Source organism: Dromiciops gliroides, chromosome 5 (genome assembly GCF_019393635.1).
Source record: "Dromiciops gliroides isolate mDroGli1 chromosome 5, mDroGli1.pri, whole genome shotgun sequence".
Lineage (NCBI taxonomy): Eukaryota > Metazoa > Chordata > Mammalia > Microbiotheria > Microbiotheriidae > Dromiciops > Dromiciops gliroides.
The window spans coordinates 42901438-42926808 of NC_057865.1; the positions used below are offsets into that span (position 1 = coordinate 42901438).

General features: G+C 44.3%; 1 protein-coding gene across 1 annotated transcript; it reads right to left on the reverse strand.

Moving 5' to 3' along the window:
- Nucleotides 1-3515: 3515 nt before the first annotated feature.
- On the reverse strand, nt 3516-12123 carry CLEC3B (C-type lectin domain family 3 member B). The gene is made up of 3 exons (XM_043967630.1): nt 11890-12123; nt 5905-6003; nt 3516-4085 (listed from the first exon to the last, which is right to left on the reverse strand). The coding sequence occupies exons 1-3, from the start codon at nt 11996-11998 to the stop codon at nt 3685-3687; spliced, it is 609 nt and encodes a 202-aa protein (XP_043823565.1). The 5' UTR covers nt 11999-12123; the 3' UTR covers nt 3516-3684.
- Nucleotides 12124-25371: the final 13248 nt, after the last annotated feature.

Below are 25371 nucleotides of genomic sequence, written 5' to 3' on the forward strand. Positions count from 1 at the left end.
CTGGGCTTTCAGTATCTTTTGCATGAAGCAATAGCGCATCCTTGTGGTGGAAGTCAGGAGCTGCTTTGGATGGGCCACCACACTTAATCCTGCAGGGAATGTTTGCATCATTGGCTTCCCTTCCAGGGTTCATTTCATAATGTATACTTCCCTGGTGCTCTTCTGTGAAAGATGCAGCTTATAAGTGAATCATCCCTGGAAAGACCTAGAAATACTGTCCAGTCCTAGGCCAGTAGCAGGCACTTAGCACAACTGAGAAGCCGATCGGGTTTGTCTTCAGGGCCCCACTCTAATTCCTCAACTTTTGGTGCCTGCCCACTTCAGTATTCCCAGCTGCCGTGTACTTTCTGTCCTGAGAAAGGACCCGATGTATTTATTCACACCAAGGAAAGGGCTCTGGCCTTCAAATTCCACCTCCAATCTTTATTATCTCTATGACCTTGGACAAGTCACATACAGTTCCTGACCCTCAATTTCCTTTTCTGCCTGGTCCCTTCCTGCTCTAGATGCATGCACTTAAGGTTTTTAGACTTCTCTTATTACTTTTCTCCTGAGTATATGCCTGGTAAAAACTCTAGCTTGGAGAGGGCCTTAAAAATCCAGATTAATTTTTTACATCATTGAGGATGGAGCTCTGGGCAAATAATGATTCATGCTAATTGAGAATGAAACAGTGCCTTAAAGTTTACAAAGTGGCTTGCCTCACAACCCTGTGGGGCAATTAGAAGTCTCCTTATCACCATTAGCCTTATCCTCTTTCCCCCTTCTTCTTTTTTGAAGTAGAAGCTGAATGAAGTAGAAGCACTTTTTGGGGACACAGGATGTGGTAGGGGTGATTCTTATATATAGTAGATGGTCCTTGAAGGTTCCTTCAATGTTAAGGTCCTTTAATTCTCCAGGAATAATCATCTTGAAAAGGAAGAGAAGGATCAGGGCATGGGAAGGGGCATGGGAAGAGGAAGAGATGAGAACAGGAAGAGCTATGTCTTAAAATCCAACTGGAAATTGGTTCTACCACCAGGAGAATGTCGTACGTAGTAACTAACAGTAGTGTTGCATGATGATCAGCTGTGAATGACTTAGCTCTTCTCAACAATAGAATGATCCAAGACAATCCCAGAGGACTCAAGATGAAAAATGCTAGTCACATCCAAAGAAAGAACTGATAGCATCTGAATGCAGACTGAAGCATATTATTTTTCACTTTCTTTTTTCTCATTTTTTTTGTCTGTGTCTTCCTTGACAAGACTAATGTGGAAATCCATTTTGAATGACTGCACATGTATAACCTAGATCAAATTGCATACTCTCTCAGAGGTGGGAGGGGAGGTAGAAAATTTGGAACTCAAACATTTTTTAAATGAATGTTAAAATTGTTTTTACATGTAATTGAGAGGAAAATTACTTTTTTAAATGGTTCTACCACTTAAAGGGTCACGAGAAATGGAAACAAAACATTAGCTGCATTCTTGTCCCTAGTCAGAAATTTTTGCAGCCAAAGGGATTGTGTGTGAATGTGTGTGTTGCATTGGTGGAGAGGGGAATGTAGTGCTGTTTTTGCTTTTGTTTTTTTAAAAAATCAGGGTCATTATAAGATAGAGAAAACTTAAAGGTTCCCAAGCTTAGTAACAACTGAAAATAGAGGGAGGAATTCAAACATCAACATTGCCACCTTCTGTTGGCAAGACATTAATGCAAGCAACTTCATTTGATTGGTTGATGGTGGGACAGATTTTATTATTTTTATGAAATTGTTCAGATGCATAATGGACATGTATATCATGAGTTTTAAGAATCCATTGGCCACCTCTTTACTCGTTTCTGATTTATACACTCCAAGAGGCACCAAATGAGGTTCTAGTTACAATCTTCCTCCTCTATGTTCCAGTCATTTGAAGGATAATATCCTCCCTCATTACCCATGCATAAAGCCTGCCAGTAATAGAGCGGACATTTACACAGTGACCCTCAAATCACTTAGTAAATAGGTAGATAGTTATTGGGCACTTAGTATGTGTGACCCATTGTGCTAAGCCTAATTGGGGATGGGTGGGGTGGGGGAGAGGTGAAAGGCTTATGGTTTAGTTAGGGTGAAAGAGATAGGACCAGTAACTGGACCTGTGATTTCATTGGTATAGGGAATCCCCCAGACCAGATTGGCACCTTCACTGTAATGTAGAGAGTAGCCAGGGCACTCAGATGTCAAGTGACTTATCCAGGGTCATACAGCTAGTATGTGTCAGAGGAAGGACTTGAACCCAGACCTTCCTGGCTCTCAGGCTGGCTCTCTATCCACTACTCCATCAGAGTTATAAATGCAAAAAATTATCATTGTCAGGAGGGAGGGAGAAAGGGAATGAGAGAGGGGAAGGAGGGAGGAGAAAGACAGAGAGAGAGAAGAGGGTGGGAGGGGAGAGAGGAAAAAAGGGAGAGAGGTATGATCAAAGATTTACAAAGGAAACAGGACTGGAACTGGGCTTTTTCACAAGGAAAAATTGGGGTAGGAGGGAGAGGAAGAGGACAGAAAGCAGGATTCAAGTGTCTTTCAATGTCCTAGGAACGACCTACTCCAAGTACCTTTACTTTAAGAATAGCCTTGATTCTAGGAAGAGGAGATGGAAAAGAGCTGCCCTCAGCTGATCAAAGGATCAGATTTAATAGATCTTAGACGAGAGCTTTCAGGAGCAGGAAGAAAGAACTTCCTGCCTAGATTCTGACCCTAGTGCGTGTGTTTTGTGTTCAGGTGGGTGGGGAAAAGAATCTAGAAAAAAAAAATCTCAAAAAACCCTGCCTCTAATTGCAGCAGACTTACCAGATTCCAAGATTTTTAAATTCCTCTCTCTCTCTCCTCCCCCCCCCTCTCCCCCACACATACCCACCCACACCCACACATGTTTCCCCCCTCCCTTCCCTTTCCCTCTTCTCTCCTTCTTCCCCCTGTGACATTTATATAAGGTTTATTGATGGTTCCCAGTACAAAGTTTAATCCCCATACTCTCTAATACCTTCACAGTATCTATAAATAATGTGTAATTCATAGTATACCTTTAACACCCACCCTGCCACGGTCCTTTCTATCGTGCTCGGGCTCACACATCTCAGATTTCTTAGGACTGATTCCCCACATCAAAAAAAAGTAAAATCAACAAGCATTTTTTAACGGGCCAGACACTTTGCTAAGAACTGGGAATAGAAATACAAGCAGAAAATGAGTTCCTGACCTCAAGAAGTTTATATTCTAGTAGGGGATGATAACACATAGAAGGAAGCTGAAAGGGAGAAAGGGGGAGAGAAGATACCTGGGCAGGGACATGGCAGAGACAGTCCAGAGAGAACTTTTAATGAAGCTTTCAGAAAAGAATAGACTTTGCCTGACCAGGTTCAAAGAATATGGCCCCCACACCTTACTTAGTCTGCATAGAGTCCTCCGTCCCTTATTGGTACAGGTATCCTTTGCCTCCCTTTAGAATTTGGCCTCCCCATTCACCAGACCCAGTCATGGACCAAACTGTGTGTTTACCAAGCTGCAGTGATTTTATTTGCAAATAGATCATCTACAGAGGCTAGAGAGTCCCCTTGGGGCTGAGCATGCTACCCAAGGCCTATTTTAGCAGCATTCCTGTTATCACTTCTTTCCTTCCCTCAACTGCATTCTTCCCCTGACCTCACTAATGCTCCGGGAAGCTACACAATCATAAACTGGCAAATGAAGGGCAGCCGCTCTTTGCACCGCTTGTCGAACCACTTGCCCACAGCCACCCCGGACATGGCGGCACAGTTTTCCACTTTGCCACCATCTGGCTGGGTAGTGATCTCTGTCTCCCAGTTCTTGTAGCTGATCTTGCTGCCCGTCATGTCCACCCAGTCGCCCTCAGCTGCCATGTCATTGAGGCCGAGCCAGATCTCTGCCTCCGAGCCTATGCCCTTGCGTAAGTATTCGTAGAGGGAGTCGTTCTCATCTCCATTTTGTGGAGTGCTGAGGGTCCCCCCACGAGAGATGCAGTCTTCACTAGCTTCATGATAGGTCTTGGCTTGGGGGAAGGCCAGAAAGCACTTCAGGTGGATCTTGGTACCCTTTAGACAAACTAGGGAGAAAAAAGATAGGGCTCAGAGACCTCCAATCAATAGAATCCACCCCACCTGGCAAGCAGGTCTGTCTTCATTCCTTCACTTGATAAATATTAGTCTACTGTTTGCTATGTATGTCACTCAAATACTGGGGTATCTGCTGGGGTGCCTGGAGACAGAAGGGATGGCATGTGGGGGAGAGCTTGGATTTGTTCAGCTTTAATTTAACTCAGTGCCACGAGTAGAAGTTAAAAGGGGGAAGATTCAGTTTCCTTCATTCATTCATTCATTTATGGGTCGGCAATTGGGCAACAATTATTTCTAGTCCAACCTCTTCCTTTTAAAGTTGAAGAAAGAGAGGCTGTGAAAATCCAGACAGCTTGCTGGTTGGGGGCCTCTTTGAGACCATAATTCTTCCTTGCAGCAGGCTGCCTCTGCTCTGTACACACTGGTCTCTTCTTGCATTTTCTGGAGACTTCAGTGCCACATGCTTGCTTTTCCTATCTGATTCCCTTGCCATTCTTTAGGGTGTCCTTGTTTATGTCTTTAGCATTGGAAACCCGGTAAAGGCACCTGATAGAGAAACCTCCCCCTCTCTGTAAAATGATAGTACTTCTTCCTGAGTCTTGCTGGGCTACTAGGTGGTAGAGGTAACAGGTAACTCTCCTCGCCACCATCCCCTCCCCAACACATTCCTCACAAATAAAAGTGAGGCAGAAAGCTTGGGGGAGGTAAGTGTGGGAAGCCCACGGAAGGCTGCCTTTGCTAAGAACCATAGATACTGGGGCAGCTAGGTGGCGCAGTGGATAGAGCACCGGCCCTGGATTCAGGAGGGCCTAAGTTCAAATCTGGCCTCAGACACTTGACAATTACTAGCTGTGTGAACCTGGGCAAGTCACTTAACCCCAATTGCCTCACCCCCCCCAAAAAAAAAGAACCATAGATACTTCCTCCTCCTGCCAAGGCCTGTGGCTCCTGCACCTGACCCCCCTCCCCAAACCAGCAGCTGAGACCCAGTGCTATCCAGTGGCCAAAGTCCCTTTCCTTGGCTCTCTCCTTGTCTGCCACACCCCTGCCAGCAGATGATCTCATTTATATGCTTTGTGTTTTAACGGCCTGCCTGACTTTTCCCAAGTCCTTCTAAGGCTCCAAACTGCTCATGTAGAATGAGCAAGGCCACATGGGCACAGCAAACTAGTAACGGAGTCAGGCCTAGAACCCAGGTTTTCTGACCCTCAACCACACCTCACTCCTCTCTCTCTTTGCAAGTACTGCTGGTCCAGTCCCTCATCCTTGGGCTTGTCTCCCCTTTTAGCCTGGAGGGCTCCTGAGGTGTTGTAAGGACTCTGGAGGCCCTACTCAGTACTGTTCCTGCAGAACCTCCATGACTACTTGTTGGCATGGCTTTCTCTCCATGCACCTTTTCCATCTCCACCCTTGCTAGGGTTGCCAAACTTTTTGTTAATGTGACACGTAGGTAAGAAGCAACTAACTCCTGTGATAAAATCATGCCAGCCAGCTGGCAGCCCGGCCTTCTGCCCAGCCCCAGCTAGTAAGGGAAAAATGCATAAGAGTTGTTTTGGCTATAAAATATCTGAGGGAAAAAAATCAGGCCTGGAAAGAATGACTTCACCTATGCCGGATTCATTTGACTACAGGGCTAGTCAAGTGTAGCCACTTGTATCTGCTTTCTGTAGCATGGCTCTTTCTGATTGGTTCATCCTGTTGCTGGCTGGAGGGAAGCATCTGTTAGCCTCCATCCTGTTTCCATGGAGAGCGTGTGTACTGACCAGGTGGTGCCTGTCTGCTCCCCGGGAGTGGGGGGTACTCTTTTACCTGTCTGGAGGGCCTGCTGCTCCTTTAACAAGGCTACATCCTGGGCCAAGCTGTCCAGCCGGCTCTTCATCTCTTCTATCACCTTGGCACTTACAGCCTCTGAGGAACAAGTCAAGAGATAACAATTGCAGAGCTTAGCAGGGATGGGAGATGCTCTGTTCCAGCAACGAGGGCCCCAGGGAAAATAATAAGCAAACACCACCACCCTTCTAATTCCTTTCTCACTTAATGGTCCCTCTCAGTTTCCCCCTCTCTGCTTCCAATTTGGGGTTACTGTGGTTTCACAAGTTAGTGTAAGTGTGAATTGTTTGCATTCTAGCAGGAGACCTTACTATTCAACTGTTCTGGGAAAGCAAAATAACTTATTTGGGAGAGTTTGGTTTCTGTGTCAAATTGGGGTTAGGAGGTGCAGGGGCAGAAGGGCCTGCCTTTTTCCTACCATCTCAGATTGAGACTGTGGCCTCCAAGTGGCCTTGGGCACTGTGGTTGGACAGTGACCACAATGATGATGGATCTTTCACCAAGGTTTGTCCATGATCTAATTGCTTTCTTAAATGATTAATCAAGCTAACCAGCAATTGGCAGTTTTCCCCATACTTTGCACAGATGTTTCCACATATGGATTTGGGAACTTAATTATTGACTGATGTTGTAGCTGTTTTGTTTATCCCATCACAGTGGCTCCCACATCCAACATGTATTCCTGGCCTGTGGTCTCTGATCACCTTATAAATGGTTATAGGGTTTGGAGCTGGGAGGGACCTTAGGGATTATGTCATTGAAAAAAGACCTGATCTAGGGGGGAGCGGTCAGCTAGGTGGCGCAGTGGATAGAGCACTGGCCCTGGATTCAGGAGGACCTGAGTTCAAATCCAGCCTCAGACACTTGACACTTACTAGCTGTGTGACCCTGGGCAAGTCACTTGACCCTCATTGTCCTGGAAAAAAAAAGAAAAGAAAAGAAAAGAAAAAAGACCTGATCCAATCCATATCTACTTGAAAATTCCATCTATGGCATCCCCCGCAGGGGTCATCCAGCCTTCACTTTAAAATCCAAACCTCGAGTGAGGACAGAATCCTCTATTTTCCATTCTACTTTTAGATAGCTCTCCTTGTGAGGAAGCCTTTCCTATCAAGCTTAACTCCAGCCCTGCCTCTCCTTTCACAGATAAGCCTCAAAAAAGGGAAATGACTTGATCAGAGTCTAACAGGCAGCAAGTATTAGAACTGGAATTTAGATCCCCCTTTGGATCTCTGCCTCCAAACCCATTGCATTTTCACTGCATGTAACAATCTCAAGTTTTTTAGAATGCTCTTGGGAATAGCTTTGAAACTCTCCTTCTCCTCTCTCTTGCTTCAGACTGAAGAGCAGAACATATTGGGAGAGCTTCCTCTGCAGGCAACCATTTCTTTGGCGGTGCTGTAGCCTGGAGCTCTGGGAAAGAGAGGGTGTGTGACCAGGGCTTTGTCCCAGGGTGCTGAATAGTAGAGGGTGTTGACAGGATGTGGGGTCTTTCAGCTGCTTAGAAACATCTGGACTTGGAACAGAGATGGGGGCAGGGACCAACCTAGTGAGAATAATTCCTTAAAATGGTGGCTAGGGGGTAAAGTGGATAGAGTGTTGGATTAGGAGTTAGGAAGACCTAAGTTTAAATCCTGCCTTAGATATTTACTAACTGTGGGACCCTGGACACTATCTCAGCCTCAGTTTCTTCATCTGCGAAGTGGGGTAATAAAACACCTTTTTTATAGGATTGTTTTGAGTTTTCAATGAGATCATAGGGGATCTCTGCCTCTACTTCTCTACCCCTCCTCCAGATTAAATGAAGGTGTGTTTCATTCTACTTGTGTTAGGTAAAAAATGACTAATTCCAGCTCTGCTCTCTGGCAACAATTCACAGAATCTTCCACGCTCTTGGGGGCTGGTGCCCTCTCTCCACTAAAGCAGCTTGGGTCCAGAACATCTATATGGACGCTAAGCAGGGAAGACGAAGGGCTGTGGGTGATGCATAATACAGTTGTAAGATTCTCCAGCAGCGCAGTAGGTGGCTCTCACAGCCCGCCTCATTCTTCTTAGAGGCTCTTTATTACCAGTCCATGCCCAGCAGTGAAGAAGGAGGTTCCCTTGCCCCAGCCTCAGTTTCCAGGTATCATTGCCAAAGCTCTAACGTTATTGTCCTTCACTTCCTTCTCAGCTTGAAAGAGCCCCATGCAGTTAGGTGGGGGCACTTATTTCTCAGATTATCATGCTCAGGGGACAGCTAGGTGGCACAGTGGATAGAGCACCGGACCTGGACTCAGAAGGACCTGAGTTCAAATCCAGCCTCAGACACTTGGCACTTATTAGCTGTGTGACCCTGGGCAAGTCACTTAACCCCTACTGCCCCACCAAAAAAGAAAATATTATCATGCTCCGGGCCCCATCCTTTTCCTTTTGGGCAGCAGTCTATAATGAGCAGACTACTATACCAGAGAGCAGGAGAGACCTTGATTTGAATTCCACCTGGGGCATTTACTAGCTGAGTGACTGTGGACAAGGCTCCCTCATCTTGGACTACCTCCTGCATGGTACAATTGTCAGCTACTTAATTGCCCTTGCAGGTGTACCCTTCTCAATCCCTCTTCAGGTCTGGACCCACAAACCATGAGAAAATCATCTTTGCCACTGTTCCTACAAGGAGTGTACTCTACTCTATGACCCCACTTACCATCTCTGTAACTTTCTAAGCCAAAGGACTTCTCCCTGCCCACCATTCTCTCACGTATGTGCCCTCCCCATCAGAATATCAGTTGGCAGTCAGTCAATAAGCACTGCCAGGCACTGTGAGATACAATGTGTAAACACTGGAGATACAAAATATAAAAATCAACCAACCAACAAAAACCAGTCCCTGCTGTTAAGAAGCATATCTTCTAAAAGGGGAGATAATATGTAAACATGTAAATAAAAGGTACAGATAAGATTTGTACAGATGGAAGTTCACTTGAAGGCAGGAGCTGTATTTGTATCTTCAGAGTTTAGCACAGTGCTTGGAACATAGTAAACAATAAATGCTTTTTCATGTATTTATTCGTTCATTTAACCTCTATGAGCTTCAGTTTCCCCATCTGTAAAATGGAAATGAAAAAGAATTCAAGGGGGCAGCTGGGGGGCGCAGTGGATAAAGCACTGGCCCTGGGTTCAGGAGGACCTGAGTTCAAATCTGATCTCAGACACTTGACACCTACTAGCTGTGTGACCCTGGGCAAGTCACTTAAACCTCATTGCCCAGTCAAAAAAAAAACAAAAAAAAAAAAAGATTTCAATTTAGCAAGCAGTTATTGAGTGCTTCTTGTAGGCCTTGGGAATATAAAGACTAAAAAAAAGTTCCTGCCCGCAAGTACCTTACATTCTCCTGGGAAGGACTAACACAAACGCAGAAAAACATAAATGAAGAGTAAATCAAAATTATTTAGGTGAGGGGAGAGCACTAGCAATTAGGGAAATCGGAAAAGGGCTGTTGTGAGAAGTGGTCTCTGACTTGCAATAATAATCAAGGTTATGATAGTAATCATAATAGTTAGCATTTATATAAAGCATTAAGGTTTGTAAAGTGCTTTATAAATATCTCATTTTATCCTCAGAACAACCCTGACTGCTAGGTAGTACTACTAACTCTCTTTTACAGATGAGGAAACTGAGGTAGATAGAGGTTAAGTGATATACCCAGGCTCACACAGCTAGTATTAAGTGTCTAGGTCTGGGTTTGAACTTAGATCTTACAGACTCTAGTCCCAGCATTTGTGAACTTTAAAACACTATATAAATGCCAACTATCATTGCTATTCCATCTTCTACCACCTTTGTTGCCTTACAAGCTGCTCATTTTCATTAGACTGTGAGCTCCCTGAGGACTGGGAGTATTTTCTGCCTTTCTTTGTATTCCCATCACTTAGCACAGTTCCTCAGAACATAGTAGGTGCTTAATGAATGCTAGTTGGTTCTACATTAAACAGATGGGGGTGGGGGAGGGAGGATAGCTACTACCCCTTCCTCAGAACCAGAAAAGATGGTGAAGCAGGCACAAGTCAACTTTGAAAACCATAAAGGGCTGTGTATATTATAAAGAGGAGAGCAAGGGGCAGCTAGGTGGCACAGTGGATAAAGCACTGGCCCTGGATTCAGGAGGACCTCAGTTCAAATCTGGTCTCAGACACTAGACACTTACTAGCTGTGTGACCTTGGGCAAGTCACTTAACCCTCATTGCCCCACCAAAAAAGAAAGAAGGAAAAAAAAGAGGAGAGAAGACAATATTAAGAGTTGGAGGGGCCCTAAGTTCCCATCCAGGCCAAACCTCTTATTTTCTAGACGGAGAAACTGAGGTCCAGAGAAAGACAGTGACATTTACCAACACCGCCTTCCCTTCTCTTCATACATGGCCTTCCCTGCCTCACCCCCCTGCTCCCATCACTCCCTCATGTTTACTTATCATGGCAGGCATTTTCTCAGCAGGGGAAGACCCCACCCTCCCTCTGCTCAGATTCCCTTGGCTCCTGCCCTAGTGGGTAACGTTAGTTCATTTCCATGGCATTGAGCTTGTGTTGCCACAAACAGAAGATTGTGATGGCCCTTGGCCAGATGAAGCTGGCTATGCAGCTAAAGGGAGAGAGCCCTAATTCTCAGCCAAAGCATCCCTAACAACAGCCGGGGGAATAGGAGAGAGCTCCAGCCAACTGAAGCCACTCTGGGGCGGCCCAAGAAGAAAATTCCCCTCTATTCAAAATACTGTCACTGCTATCTGAGAAGCCTCACTAAACTTTAAACCAGGGGAGAGAAAAACAACCACCCTCCCCAAACCATAGAATAGGCAAAAGAAAAACCAAGTTTCTTTTTATTTGTGTTTCAAGAATTATGCCCTTCTTGGGGGCGGCTAGGTGGCGAAGTGGATAAAGCACCGGCCCTGGATTCAGGAGTACCTGAGTTCAAATCCGACCTCAGACACTTGACACTTACTAGCTGTGTGACCCGGGCAAGTCACTTAACCCCAATTGCCCTGCAAAACAAAACAAAAACAAAAAAACAAACAAAAAAAAAGAATTATGCCCTTCTTGAGCTATACATATAGTAGGTGACTATGGGTCTGGACTGGTTTTTGTTTTTTAAGGGCTAGAGTCTAAACTTGTGATTTCATTGACAGAGGGAAGTCTTAGAGGAATAAATCATAATCTTCAGTGGTCATGTGGGGGCCCTGAGAGGTTAAATGACCATGGTCACATGGCCAATATGTGTCAGTGGTCAGTCAACAAGCATTAATTTATTTATTTGTTTGTTTGTTTATTTTTTGGTAAGGCAATCAGGGTTAAGTGACTTGGCCAGGGTCACACAGCTAAGAAGTGTCAAGTGTCTGAGGCCACATTTGAACTCAGGCCCTCCTGAATCCAGGACTGGTGCTCTATCCATTGCGCCACCTCGCTGCCCCAACAAGCATTTATTAAATGCCTACCATGTGCCAGGCACTGTGTCAAGCACTAGGGCTACAAAGGAAGGCAAAAATCCAGTCTCTACCTTCAAGGAACTTCTATTCTAATGGGGGAGACAACATACAAGGAACTATGTATATATTTATATAAGATATATAGTCAATGGGAGGTAATCTCAGGAGGAAAACACTGGGGGTAAGAGAGGGTGGGAGGGACCAGGGTATGCCCTCTGCAGAAGATGGGATTTGAACCCAGCTCTATTGTCACTTCATGCCAAGCTGCCTCTCAACCACACTCTATGCTGTGCCTTGTGCTCCTAGTGGAATCCACTTTTCCAGGAGTTTCCCTATTCCATGGCCCGGGAACCTGCTCCTCCCCTTCTTTTTTAGCTCAGTTAAAAAAGCAAATATTAAAAATATCTATTAATTAGGAAAATAAAATCAGCACTAAGGGACAAAGGGTGAGGCTTGATGCCCAGTCGCTAACATCTTCCTGGAAGAGAGAGGGTGGAAGGTCGGTCCTTACCTTTCTTGACAGTGGCTGCCTTTTTTACTTTAAGGGTTGGTGGCTCCGTGCTGGTCCACGGGAAGAGGACGAAGAAGCACAGGAGTAGGTAGACCCCTTGGAAGCCCATGCTGCTGTTCCTCCTCCTAGTGTGTGGTGGAAAGGAATGGCAATGAGCTGGAGAGAGCTAGCCTTCTTAAGGCAGCTGTAATCAAAACCTCTCCGTCCAGGAAACCCTCCCAGACTCTGGCTGCGTGCATTCCACTGACAAGAAGGGGGAAAAAAGGAGTGCAGAATCTGCAAAACAGACTAAGTCTGGGACTCACAGAGCCCAGCCACACCAAAGGACTCTGCACCAGCGACCCCTCTCTCTATCAAGACAAGAACTCCTTATTTCTGGGACTACAAAACATAAATAAATAAGAAATAGAAGCTCTTAATGCCCCCAAAGAGAGGCTTATTAATAAAATGTGGAAAGGATGGGTACTGAGGGCCCTTTCAATGCTATCATTCTGATCATTGCTTCTTTGTGTCAATGTGGAAGGAACGCCACAAGACATATGTTATGGGCCCAGGGCACCCCAGAAGTTCTCTGGGGCACATCAAAGAACCTTCTCCTTGAGAAACTAAACTGAAGGACAGACACACCTAAAAAGATAAGTGGAACCAGATGGGACTGAGCTAGCTTCGGGACCTCCACCCTTCATTCTAGTCTCCTTCAATCCTGGGGAGATAAATTTGGGTGTGGCTGCTTCCTTTGTGTCCTGAGGAGATGGCTTCAGAGATCTGCAGCCACCCCTTACCCAACTCCTGCAGCCACCACCAGTGGGGGATGGTCCTCCCTCACTAAGGGAACTTTCCACAGTCAGATGGTCACCCCCATCAGTCCTCTATAGAAGTACCTGCCACTCTCCTGCTCGAGGAGATTGGTATCTCAGAGCCCCTCTCTGTGCCATGCCTTCTCCCCATGAGAAGTCTAAGGACTTCTTTCATGGTTTCCCTTCCCTTTCCTTTCCCTTCCTCAGCCACAAAATAAACAACAAAACTATTCTAACTGCTTTTGTGTGCAAGAGGGTATAATTCTTTAAAGATGAATTCCTAAGGACCCCAAATCCCAAATCCCCTACCCCTACCCATACCCAAACCCCTTACCCCATTTCCCCATGACATTTTGGCGCCCTATGTTGGGCAACAAAATGATATGGGGGGAAAGCACATGTGTCGTTAGGATTCCTCTGTAAAGAATTACACTCTCACGCAAGTCCTATTTAGGAATAAAAGAACAGGTTTATTGGGGTAGAAGAGAAACTGACCAGGAGGAAGGTTTTGGAGAAACAAAATGCTTTCCTCCCCGACTAGCTTGAGGAATGCTCTTTTATAGGGTTCAGATGGCATGGGTAAGGGCAGCTAGATGGCGCAGTGGATAGAGCACCGGCCCTGGATTCAGGAGGACCTGAGTTCAAATCCGACCTCAGACACTTAACACTTACTAGCTGTGTGACCCTGGGCAAGTCACTTAACCCCAATTGCCCCGCAAAAAAAAGAAAAAAAGAAAAAAAAAAAAGAAAACCTCTGATCTCTGTTTGGAGTCTCCTCCCTACCTTAGAGAAACCCCCTGCAAATGATCCGCCTCATTCACAGAGACAATTGACTTTGGGGGCAGCTAGGTGGCGCAGTGGATAAAGCACCGGCCCTGGATTCAGCAATACCTGAGTTCAAATCCGGCCTTAGTCACTTGACAATTACTAGCCGTGTGACCCTGGGCAAGTCACTTAACCCCCATTGCCCCGAAAAAAAAAAAAAACAGATGGCATGGGTAAGAATGTCCCTTATTGGGTGATGGGCTGGGGGTGCTCTGGTGGTAGGCTGAGGTAGGTGATGACTGGTCATGAGCAATCTGGTGATGGACATTAACTCCATCCCGGTGGGTCCGAGCAGTCTGCTGGTGGGCGGTTCCAGGTGGTCTTCTCCTGGTGTAGTCACTCCCAACAGGATTACCTCATCCAGGTGCTCAGGAGGATTGGAATTCAGGGTGATGGTCCTGGAGCATGCTCAGTTCAATCTGGTGCTGCTTATCTCTTTTGGGTGTGTAGGTCCTTGATTGAGCTCAAGGAAAGGCCTACTTGATTTCAAGGGAAAAGTTCCTTAACCTTCCCAGACAACTTTTGGGGTAACCGAGGCCTATAATACTCCCATAACACATGGATTCAGATTCAAATTCTGGTCCTACTAGTTATCCATATGACCTTGGGCAAGTCATTGAATCTTTCTAGGTCCCTGTTTCCTCATCCCTAAAATGAGGAGGCTGTTTGAGGGCCCTTCCAAGTCTAAATCCTAAGTAGAATTGAGTGTTTCAAGAAGCCTCTGAAGATCAAAATCTCTGGGTCCTTGAACAGGTGAGGCCTCTATTTATTTTTTTTTTAATTACTGTTATCTACACATTCAATTGATTGTTGTCTCTTCTAAGTCACCACTGATATCTTTAGCTCCAACGGTTCCCTGCAAACTCCAGAGTCAAATACAAAATGCTCTGTTTAGCATTCAAAGTCCTTCAAAATCTAGCCCCCGCCTCCCTTGCTAGTCTTCTTACATCTGACTTACATCTTACTCCCTGCATTCTTCCATCCAGTAACTGATCAATAACACGGACCTTGCTGCTCCTGGAACAAGACACTCCATCGCATGGCTCCAGGCATTTTTCTCTGGCTTACCCCCACCTCTCATCCCCCTGCCCTGGGCCTGGAATGTTCTTCCTTCCTTCCCTGGCCTCCTTTAATTCCCAACTAGAATCCCACCTACTGTAGGAAGTACTTTCCCTGTGTTCATTATTGCCTATTTATTCTATATATGACTTGTTTGTATATACTTGTTTGCCTGTTGGCTTCCCTATTCGATTGTGAGCTTCCTGAGGGCAGGGACTGTCTTTTGAGGTATTTATTTGCATCTACAGTGCTTGGCACATAGTAGGTGCTTTAAAAATGTTGATTGATTGACTTCCAATTCACCACAAATTCATTTCCCTGGGAAAGTTCAAACCACAGGTTAGTGCTAGGCATCTATGAATACAGGTCTTTTGGGGGAAGGGGATGCAAGGGGAAACCGAGCACAGACTGTATAGCCTAGCAGGAAGGGGAAATTGTAATGACTATGGCTTTTGTGAATATTTTGTGGAGTTTGCTTGCTTTTGTACTCTTTCTCTGGAGTGAGATAAAGACCATCCAATAGCTTGAAAGGCCCTTTTTACCCACATCTCTAGAAAGTAGGACATGGACCAAATTCTGAGGTTGCCAAGGGAGAAACTGTGGGTGGCAGCATGAGCCAAAGAGACCTGATTTTGTTAGAAGTCCCCCAAGATCCAGTATGATCCATGTAACAGCAAGGCTAGTTGTGCTGGGCCACCATAGGATATGTTGATTTGATTGTTTTTCTTGACAGTTATTGAGTTTATCATAATAAAAGCATTCAATAAATATTTAACTTGTTTTCCGTGTAATCAGAAGCTAGTTCATTGATTTGCTAATTGTTCTTTATCCAAATGGCCTGTTACAAAAGGCATTTTTTTTTAATTTTTTTTGCTCTGCAAAAATTACCACAGAATTTGAGAGCGGAACAGGAGGACCTCAATGGCCAACCAGTCCAATCCAAACAGGAAAGGAATTCCATCTCTACCATATCTAACAAGTGGTCATTCAGCCTCTCCTTGAAGACCTCCAATGAGGGAGGGGCCGCTCACCTCTTGAGGAAGTCCATCTCACTTTAGGTCAGCTCTAATTGGATCAGATACTGTACCCTTTGGTCGCCTCCTGTTTCTATGACAAGAGGGGAAAAAATCACAACTAACAAATCAATTCTAGTAACTCCTGGGGGCAAGGAGGCTTATTTTGCTTTAGAGAGCCTTCCTGGTCTAGCGCTCTCTAGGCTTTACAGAGAAAAGAAGAACCAGCAAAAACTTCATGATCAAGAAGCTTGTTTTGCCTTGGCCCTGCCCTTGATGTCTACCCCTACTGCCTGCTAAGCCTTCCCCCGTGGAAATGAATTTCATCTCATCTGCTTGGGTCAGCAAGACTGACACAGGTGACAAGGGAACAAGGCCAGAGGGCTTGCCTTCTGCTCTGAGCTTATGGGCAATGGCTTCATAAAGTCTTTATAGAGTCAGTCACTTTTGTAACTTTTAGCTCTTGAGCCCTAATTGCTCAGTTTGTATGTTATCCTAGTATGGTGGAAGAGTACTGAATCAGGAATTGGGGGACCTGGGTTTGAATCTTACTTCTGCTGACAGGTTGCATGACCCTGAATGAATCATTCCCTTCTCTTCATCTCTCTTTCTTTCTCTTTAAAATGGAAGGGTCAAATTAGATGATGTCTGAGAGGTCCCTTACCTCTCTAAATTCTGCAATGAGGAAAGGTAAATGTTCCCCAAGCCAAGAAGGACTTCAGTTCCACCAATCATAACTCAAAGGACACAGTTTGTCCTTCTAGAGTAACCATATTTGGTCAGTTGTTCTCCCTGCCACCAATAGCAACACCAAGGGTTTCTCAGTGGCAGGGAGAACAACTGACCAAAAATGGTTACTAATTGACATTAAAAGGTGATATGCCATTGAGAGCAGTAAAATAAACACCTAAGTACAATTTGATACATTCCTTACTAATCTATGGAAGAAGTATCACGAAGACTGATCATATCACAGATCCAAAACTATATTGAAGTATCTGAACTATCTGAAACAATCACACAGTGTGCTGTGGCTGTCTTAACTTCAGGAAATTTGCTTTTAGATATAATTCACAGATTGTGCCCATCATCCTTACAACCTGTTATCAAAGTTTAAGAGTACATAAAGGCATCACATGCACTTTAGTGGTTACCTTCTAGAAACTGTGCTACCACCTTTGTTGATTCACCTAGGTTAGTGACTCATGCTCACATAAGCCTCCATCGTACTATAGTTCAGGTCTTTGTTATTTTTTTCTTGGACTATTTCATTGGCCTCTTCATTGCTCTCCCTGCCTCAAGTGTCTCCTCCCTCCAAACAGCTGCCAAAGTGATCTTCCTATACACCGGTCTGACCATGGGGCTCAGTAAACTCCAGTGGTTCTCTATTACCTCCATGATCAAATACAAAACTCCTCCGTCATTTAAAACCCTTCCCGACATGGCTCCAACCTAACCTTCCAGCCTTTGCCTGCACTATAGTCCATCCAAAGTAGCCTTACTACTACTACTACTAACTATTCCTCATGCAGGGCACTCCATCTCCTATGTCTTTGTACTGGCTGTCTCCCATTTCTGGAATGTACATCTTTCCCAGTTTTACATCATAGAATCCTCACTTCGCTCCAAGGCTCAGTTCAAGCACCACCTTCTATATGAAGTTCTTTCTAATGGCCAGTGGCTAGGGTCTTCCTTCCAAAGCCATCTTGTCTTTATTTTGTATGTAACTCTCTGTTCATGGGGTTTCTCCAGCTAAACTGTAAATTTCTCCAGGACAGGAATTGGTTTCACTTTTGTCTTTGTATCTCATAAATGCTTGTGGATTGACTGATGGATAGAGATTTCAGGACAGATTGGAAGGGAGAGTAATTCTCAGCATAGGTGGAGTCTTTTCCGGTCCTTCAGCTCATATGGTATAGTAAAATTGTTTACTTCACTTCTGCTTTAGCTATTCAGTTTACTTCTTGTCCCAAAGTATTACACACCTGGACAAAGTATTTTTCCTTTGTCTCTCTTTTTTTCCTGACACTGACTATCTGGGTGACCCAGGACACTTTACCTTGGTTTCCTCAACTGTAAAATGGGAATAATAGTCACACATACCTCTCAGGGTTGTTGTGAGGATCAAATGAGAATATTATTGTGCTGTAAGAAATGACAAACAGGATGATTTCAGAAAGGCCTGGAAAGACTTGTATGAACTGATGCATAGTAAAGTGAGAAGAACCAGGAGAATGTTGGGCACAGAGACAGCAATATTGTTTGATGAAGAACTCACTTAACTATTCTCAGCAATACAAATATTCTCACTCCCAAAGGATTAATGATGAGGCAAGCATACTATCCACCTCCAAAGAAAGAACTAATATTGATTGATCACAGACTGCAGCATTCTATTTTTCACTTTCTTCCATTTTTTTCTTTCCTTCGTTTTCTTATACAAAATAACTAATTATGATAATGTTTTGTGTAATTGTACATGTATAACCTATATCTGATTGCTTCCCACCTCAGGGAGTGGGGAAGGGATGGAGGGAATGAGGGATAGAATTTGGAACTTAAAACTTTAAATAAAAATGTTGGGGGGCAGCTAGGTGGCACAGTGGATAAAGTACCGGCCCTGGATTCAGGAGGACCCGAGTTCAAATCCAGCCTCAGACACTTGACACTTACTAGCTGTGTGACCCTGGGCAATTCACTTAACCCTCATTGCCCCGCCAAAAAAAAAAATTGTTTATTGTTTTTTTTTCTAAATGAGATATTTGTAAAACCTTAGCATGGTGCCCAGAACATAGTAGGTGCCTAATAAATGCTTATTTCTGTGCCCTTCTCCTTCCTGCTCTTGCCAGTTTCAAGTCTCCAAATTTGCAGGATGTTTTCATTTAGAAGGGATTCAGATCCTTCACTAAAATGAAGTCTTGAGTCAAGAGGATGTTATTGAAGCTGCTGCATTGCCAAGCATGGACGTCCTCTAGCAGATCTTGGGCTGGAAGACAACGTGTCCAGCTGGATTAGATCTCTAAGACTTACTGTGTAGCCTTCAGGAAACACTACGGAAGGGCTTTATCGTCCATCTTCCTTCGGCCACTGACTAATTCCATGAAAATACAAGCCTCCGTTTTTATACACAATTGGGGAAAAATAAAATACTAAATAAAAAAAGAAAACTTCCATTCATTAGAACGATCAGTCTTTACCAGACTAGGAAGGGTATGGAATGCATTTGTTGTGATGTACAGGCTTTTAGGATCGTTGAGGGTGTTTTTTTGGGGGGAGGGGGGTAGTCAAAAAACCAGTCCTTTCATGATATCCTTTTGCACTACACTTAAAGATGTGGTATTTTTCAACGCATAATATAAATTCAATCAAAATAAAAGACTAATCTCCTCTGGAAAATCTAAGAACAAAAACAACAACAAAATAACACACATCCTCCAGCCATTTGCCCCAGCCTCAGGAAGTTGGACCAAGTGTATACCAGAACCTAGGTTTCTTCAGTACAAGAAAACCCACTGTCGCTGGGCATTGGACTGATTGCCACCTTCAGTCCATGGAAGGCAGGTCTCTGTAGTATGATAACAATGACAGTAACAATAATAATAAACAAAAAGCAATTATTATAGCACTTTAAGTAAGGTTAGCAAAGCACTTTATGAACATTATCTCATTTTTTCTCACAACAACCCCGGAAGGTAGGTGCTGTTATTATCCCCATATTACAGATGAGGCAACTGAGGTAGAGGTTAAATGAATTGTCAGGGGTCACACAGCTAGTAAATTTCTGAGGTCAGATTTGAACTGAGGTCTTCCTGACTCCACTGTCAGCCAGCATACTGTCCACTGAACTACCTAGTTAGGGGAGAATGTGAATTTTTTTCTTTTTTAAGTAGGGTACTGGGGAAGTATTTACCTTTGTCCCCTCGTCTTACCCCTTGACTCCTAGCTAACCCTGATCCTATCCCACTACCTTGGAGGTCAAGGGAAACAAGCACTAGTGATTTGAATAACTTAGTCCAGTTAGGCCAAGAGGGACCTTCAGGGACCCCCCAAACAAACAAACAAACAAAAGAATGCAAGGGGAAGGGACTGAGAGCTCTGACAAGCCTCCAGACCCATGGGATGTGTTCATCCGGGCAGGAAATTAAATCACTTGAATACTGGGAGAGAAGAGACACCAGACCGTGAAATAACCCTCACCAAGTGGAGATTATGGCCCAAATGGACAAGAGAGAGGCAGAATGTAAGCCTCCATGAGGTCAGAGGTCAGAAGAATTATACTACACTCCAGAACAGGGTCCCTAATTTGATGCTGTGAGATCTGGACCCAGTAAGCTTACTGAGACTAGACTGAGACAGGGAAGCTCTGAGCAACTCAGTAAAATAGACTGGGCTCTGGACCTGGAGTTGGGAAGATCTGGGTGCAAACATAGCTTCAGTTAAGGATTAGTTGTGTGACTGTGGGCAAGGGATTTAACCTCTCTGGGCCTCAGTTTCTTGATCTGTAAAATGAAGAGGTGGGACCTTAATGGCCTTTAAGGTCCCTTTCAACTCTGTGATCTATGATTCTGTGACGGTGCCCCATAGACACAGGACAGATACCAACTCAGCCGATTATCACAAAAGTGCTTTCATTGCCTGCTGGAGAACTGTTAGCAGAACCACAGGTCGACAGAAGAGTGGAGAAACTATGGTAAGATGCATGCAGCAGAGGGGAAGGATGACACCTGGGAGCTATGGAGAATTACAGGCTGAAGGAGGAGCTATGCTACACGAATGGCCAGAGGAACGAAGGAAAGGAGAAAGGAGACTCTAACAAGTCGGTGATGAATGCAGCTGCTGGACACCCATTGGGGAGCCACAAGCAGAGGGGACACCTGATGAAAGCCTGACAAGGGCATGACTTGAAGTGCCTGGAGTTGTACCAGCTTCGGGGGAGGGTAGCCTCTAAAGGCATAATCAGGTGTTGCTAATAGGGGTACGGTCCCTTCTTCTGCAGCTTCAATTGTTTCTCTGAATGGTAAATAAATCTGTTCATTTGCTGTGACTTAAGAATTGGAGACAATAGCCTAAGGGATGGCAGTGAGACGCGGCCATCCAAAGTTCCCGGGTGATCTGAATGGAGCCGCTGAACCAGAAAAGGGAGTATCCCCAGAGTATCCTTTGGTGTTATGGGCTTATACGTGGGCTGTGTCATGTCATTACATCCACTAGAGTGCTGAGAAGAGAAGGAGCTTTTTGCCAGTAAGTGGCAAATGGTGTTTTGAATTTCATGGTAGGGTCCAAAGACTTCCCAGGCGCTAGTGTAAAATTAGAATTTTCCTTTTTCTCCCCCAGTAACTTCTCTACGGCTTCCTTCTTTCCTATGCCTGAGAACAGTGTGTGACAATGGAAAATGAAACTATTTCATCCAGATTGTCTAGCTAAGTAGATCACAGGGCTTGATTGATGAACAACCATGTATTAAGTGTTTACTGTGTGCCGGGCACTGAGCAAAGTATTGGGCATAGTAAGAAAGGCAAAGAGTTAAGACAAAAATCTTCGGATTTAGCGCTGGAAGGAGCGACAGAGGTCATCTGGTCCCTAGCTTCTTAAATGGGGGTCATGTTGTGAAAAATTTGGCTACAGTAAAAGGATATGTACACTTACTTTCTATCCCTATAGACCCAGGGTCGTGTAAAAAAGGGGTCACGAGTGGAAAGAGATTAAGAAGCCCTGTTTTACCTCTAGTTCCCATTTTACAGATGAGGAAAGTGAAGCCCCAGAGGTGGCACAAATACTAAATAGCAAAGCTGGGATGTGGACTGAAGCCCTGTCTCCAAATCCATCCATCTTTCTGTGGCAGCAGATCAACTGGCATTTATTAATCACTTGCTACATGCACTGTTATGAGCACAGGGGATACAAGAACAGAATGAACGAAAGGCAGTGCCTGCCCTCAAGGATCTTCCACTCTAAGTGTTAGACCACACATAAAGGGAAGCTGACAAGCTGGGCTGGGGCAGGGGAGGCAGCACCGGAGCTGGGAGAGGAATGAAGGATGGCTGCCTGGGCCCTTCCTCCAAGCGGAGACTCCTCGCCAGTGACGGAAGGGAGTCACAGAGGCAGAGGGACATCAGAAGGCCACAGGCACCAAGGGAACTTGCTGGGTGAGAAGGCAGTTGAGACACAGCAACATAGCGGCCAAGTCCAGAGAGTCAGGCCTGGGGGCAGGGTGGGGATCACGGAAGAACAGGGTTCAGGGTCAGACAGAATCTGGGGTTCTGGGATTTTGTGTCTTGGTCGTGTAGCACTTCTGTGCTTGAACTAAAGACTAAATGATGCTCAAGAATTGTTTCTCTCTGAGTAGTTCTCCTTCCCAAACCTAAATCTCCCCATCTGCTCTCTCAGAGGCAGGGAACTTTTGAAGGAGAAGAATGAGTGAGTTTAGGGGCAGCTAGGTGGCAGGCACAGTGGATAGAGCACCGGCCCTGGAGTCAGGAGGACCTGAGTTCAAATCCAGCCTCAGACACTTAACACTTACTAGCTGTATGACCCTGGGCAAGTCACTTAACCCCAACTGCCTTGCCCCCCCCCCAAAAAAAAAGAATGAGTGAGTATACCTGAAGCAAGTAACTATTAGTGGTCACACAGGTTTCACATTTCAGGGCATTCACCTGACCCCTCTACTCCCAGGAAGCCATAAATGAAACATCCCATTAATCTGCAAACCTGCCACAGCCTCAGTCCCTTCCCGAACACTTCCTAGTCAAGTATCTGTCTCTGTAACACTTGATTCTATTTGGTCATGCATAGGAAGTCTGTGTATGTATGCAGGTTTAGTGGATAGAGTGTTGGTCCTAGGGTCAGGAAGATATGGATTCAAATCCTAGCTGTGATCCTGGACAAGTCATTTCCCTTCTCTGGATCTCGGTTTTCTCATTTGTAAAAAGAGGGTATGGGGGGGGGCAGCTAGGTGGCGCAGTGGATAAAGCACCAGTCCTGGATTCAGAAGTACCTGAGTTTAAATCCGGCCTCAGACACTTGACACTTATTAGCTGTGTGACCCTGGGCAAGTCACTTAACCCTCATTGCTCCACCAAACAAACAAACAAAAAATGCGGGGCTTGGCCTCCCAGTGGGCAGAGTTCTTTCTTGTTTGGCCCTGACTGCCTGGAGTCAGGCCTGGAGATTGCACAACACAGTCCATGTGTCTTATTTCCTAGAATTCTGGACACACATGGCAAGAGATATTTTCCCCCTCTGCCTTTTCCTTCATTCCTGGATAAATTCTAAGGTGGTCAGATAGTACGCAGACCATGAACTCCACTCAGGTTATGGGGAGCTTGAATAAATACTACAGAAAGGATGGTTTGCCTTTCTGCTACAGGGATGGGCCTGTTTTTTGAGGACTTGGAATGCTTGCATTCCTGGGAAAAGGAGACATGCCGATGATCTATTCCCCCTCAGGAATTTCCATATTCTATTCCTATCTGATTTCATTTCATTTGAGACTCATCCAGAGATCTGGAGGAAGGAAGGATGGAAGAAAAGACCTCATGGTGTGGTGTGGTGTGTTGTGGTGCCCAGACCAGTGGTGGCACTGGAGGACCTTGGCTCAAATCCCACCTTTGCTACTTACTAGCTGTGTGGCTTTATCGAGTCACTTTTTCTCTTTAGGGTCTCACTTTCCTCCTCTGCCAAATCAGTCGACAAGCATCTTTTCCCCTTTTTTAAATTAAAAAAACATTTTTTTGTTACATGAGTTCCAAGTTGCTTCCCTCCTTCCCTCCCAACTCCACACTAGAGAAGACCAACATTTGACGGATAGATAGATGCACACAAATATATGTATGCATGTGAAGCTATACATACTTCTATTTATCACTTATTTCTCTGGAGGTAGATAGCATTTTCCTTCATAGGTCCTTTGTCGTTGATTTGAGTATTTATAATTGTTCACAGTTGTTCTTTGAACAATATTGCTGTTACTGTGGACAATTTTCTTTTGGTTCTGCTCATTTCCATTTTCATGATTTTTTAAAAATTTTTATCATAAAGTATTTTATTATTTTCCAGTTACATGTAAGGATAGTTTTCAACATTCAGTTTTCATTATTTCATACAAGTCATTCCATGTTTTCCTAAAAACAAACCTGCTCATCATTTCTTACAGCACAATAGTATTCCATCACAATCTTACTACCACTTGTTCAGCCATTCCCCCAACTGTTGGGTATCCCTTCAATTTCCATTTCCTTACCAACACAAAGAGAACAGCTATAAAGATTTTAGAACAAATAAGTTGTTCTCCTTTTGCCCTGATCACCTTGGGAAACATACCTAATAGTGGTATTCCTGGTTTACACAGTTTTATAACTCTTGGGGCACAATTCCAGATTGTTCTCCAGAATGGCTGGATGAATTCACAGTTCCACCGAGTGTAATAGTGTCCCAATTTTTTGGCTTCCCCTCCAACATTTGTCATTTTCTCATTCTTTCATTTTAGCCAATTTGATAGGTGTGAGATATCTAAAAGTTGATTTAATTTGAATTTCCCTAATCACTAATGATTTAGAGCATTTTTTCATGTGACTATATATAGCTTTGATTTCTTCCTCCAAAAACTGCTTGTTCAACTCCTTTGATTATTTATCAATCGAGGAAATGGCATATTTTTATAAATTTGATAAAGTTCTTTACATATTTGTGACCCAGTGATCCCACTCCTAAAATCCTATCTTACAACATGTTATTAATAGCAAAGAGACTGCAGACTGGATTTTGGTTGTGTCACCAACCACTCACCTGCTATTTTGGATGGACAATCTCCATTTCTTGCTCCTGGTCACCATAAACATGGAATATGTTGAGAAACATTTCGGCATTCAAGGCCCCCCTGTAATCTGGTTTCCTCCTACTTTTCCAGCCTTTGTTCTTCTTCACAGTTCAGCCAAATTGGACTCTACTTTGCCCTCAAATGAGTTATACATTGTTCTGCCTCATTACCTTGGCACAGAATGTATTCTATGTAGACAATACTTTATTCTCCTTCTTCCCCTTCTTTGTATGTTGAATTCCTAACCATACTTTGTTTTGGACCACACCTAAGATTTTATTGATATAGAGAACTCCCTAAGAGAAAATTCTCTCAACCAGTGCAGATCAGCATTAACTCAGCAATTTATTGTCTTAGAGAATTGCTCCTGGGGCTCTGAGAAATCAAATAACTCACCTAGGTCACATAGCTGGTAAGTTTTACAGCTTAAAACCCAACTCAAATACAGACTTCTCTATGAAACCTTCAGTGATCTTCCCTATCAGCAATGATCAGTTTCCCTTGAGTTTCCTCATACTTTGTTTTGCACCTTAATTAATACACTTAACACATAATAACATGAACTATAGTTAATCAGTGTTTATATCTACTGTGGGTCTGAAAACAATGACCCACAGGTCCCTGGTCTGGACTGTAAGTTTCAGGAGGGCAAAACTATGTTTCATCTGTTTCCCCATCCCTAGGAAAACCCTCTGCACAGTAGGTGCTTCACGTTTGCATTAATGTTTCAGTTGTGAGTTTTGCTGGATGATCGCTGAGGTTGAATATACCTTGCCCTGGTCAGACAACCTCTGTTCAATTCTGGGTACCATAATTTTAGGAAGGATATGAAATCAACTGGGAGAACACTTAGGAGGCGAGCCAGTAAGATGGTGAAAGGACTCAGGATATGAGAATCTCTTTTGAGAACCGGGAATGGTTAGCCCAGAAGAAAGAAAACTTGGCAGGGTGGAGCACAACAGCTGTCTTCAAA

Coding starts and splice junctions, on each gene's coding strand:
- CLEC3B (XM_043967630.1), bottom strand. CDS start 11,998: ATGGGCTTCCAAGGGGTCTACCTACTCCTGTGCTTCTTCGTCCTCTTC. Junction 6,004..11,889: donor GGCAGCCACTGTCAAGAAAG/GTAAGGACCGAC, acceptor CTTGTTCCTCAG/AGGCTGTAAGTGCCAAGGTG. Junction 4,086..5,904: donor GCAGCAGGCCCTCCAGACAG/GTAAAAGAGTAC, acceptor TTTTCTCCCTAG/TTTGTCTAAAGGGTACCAAG.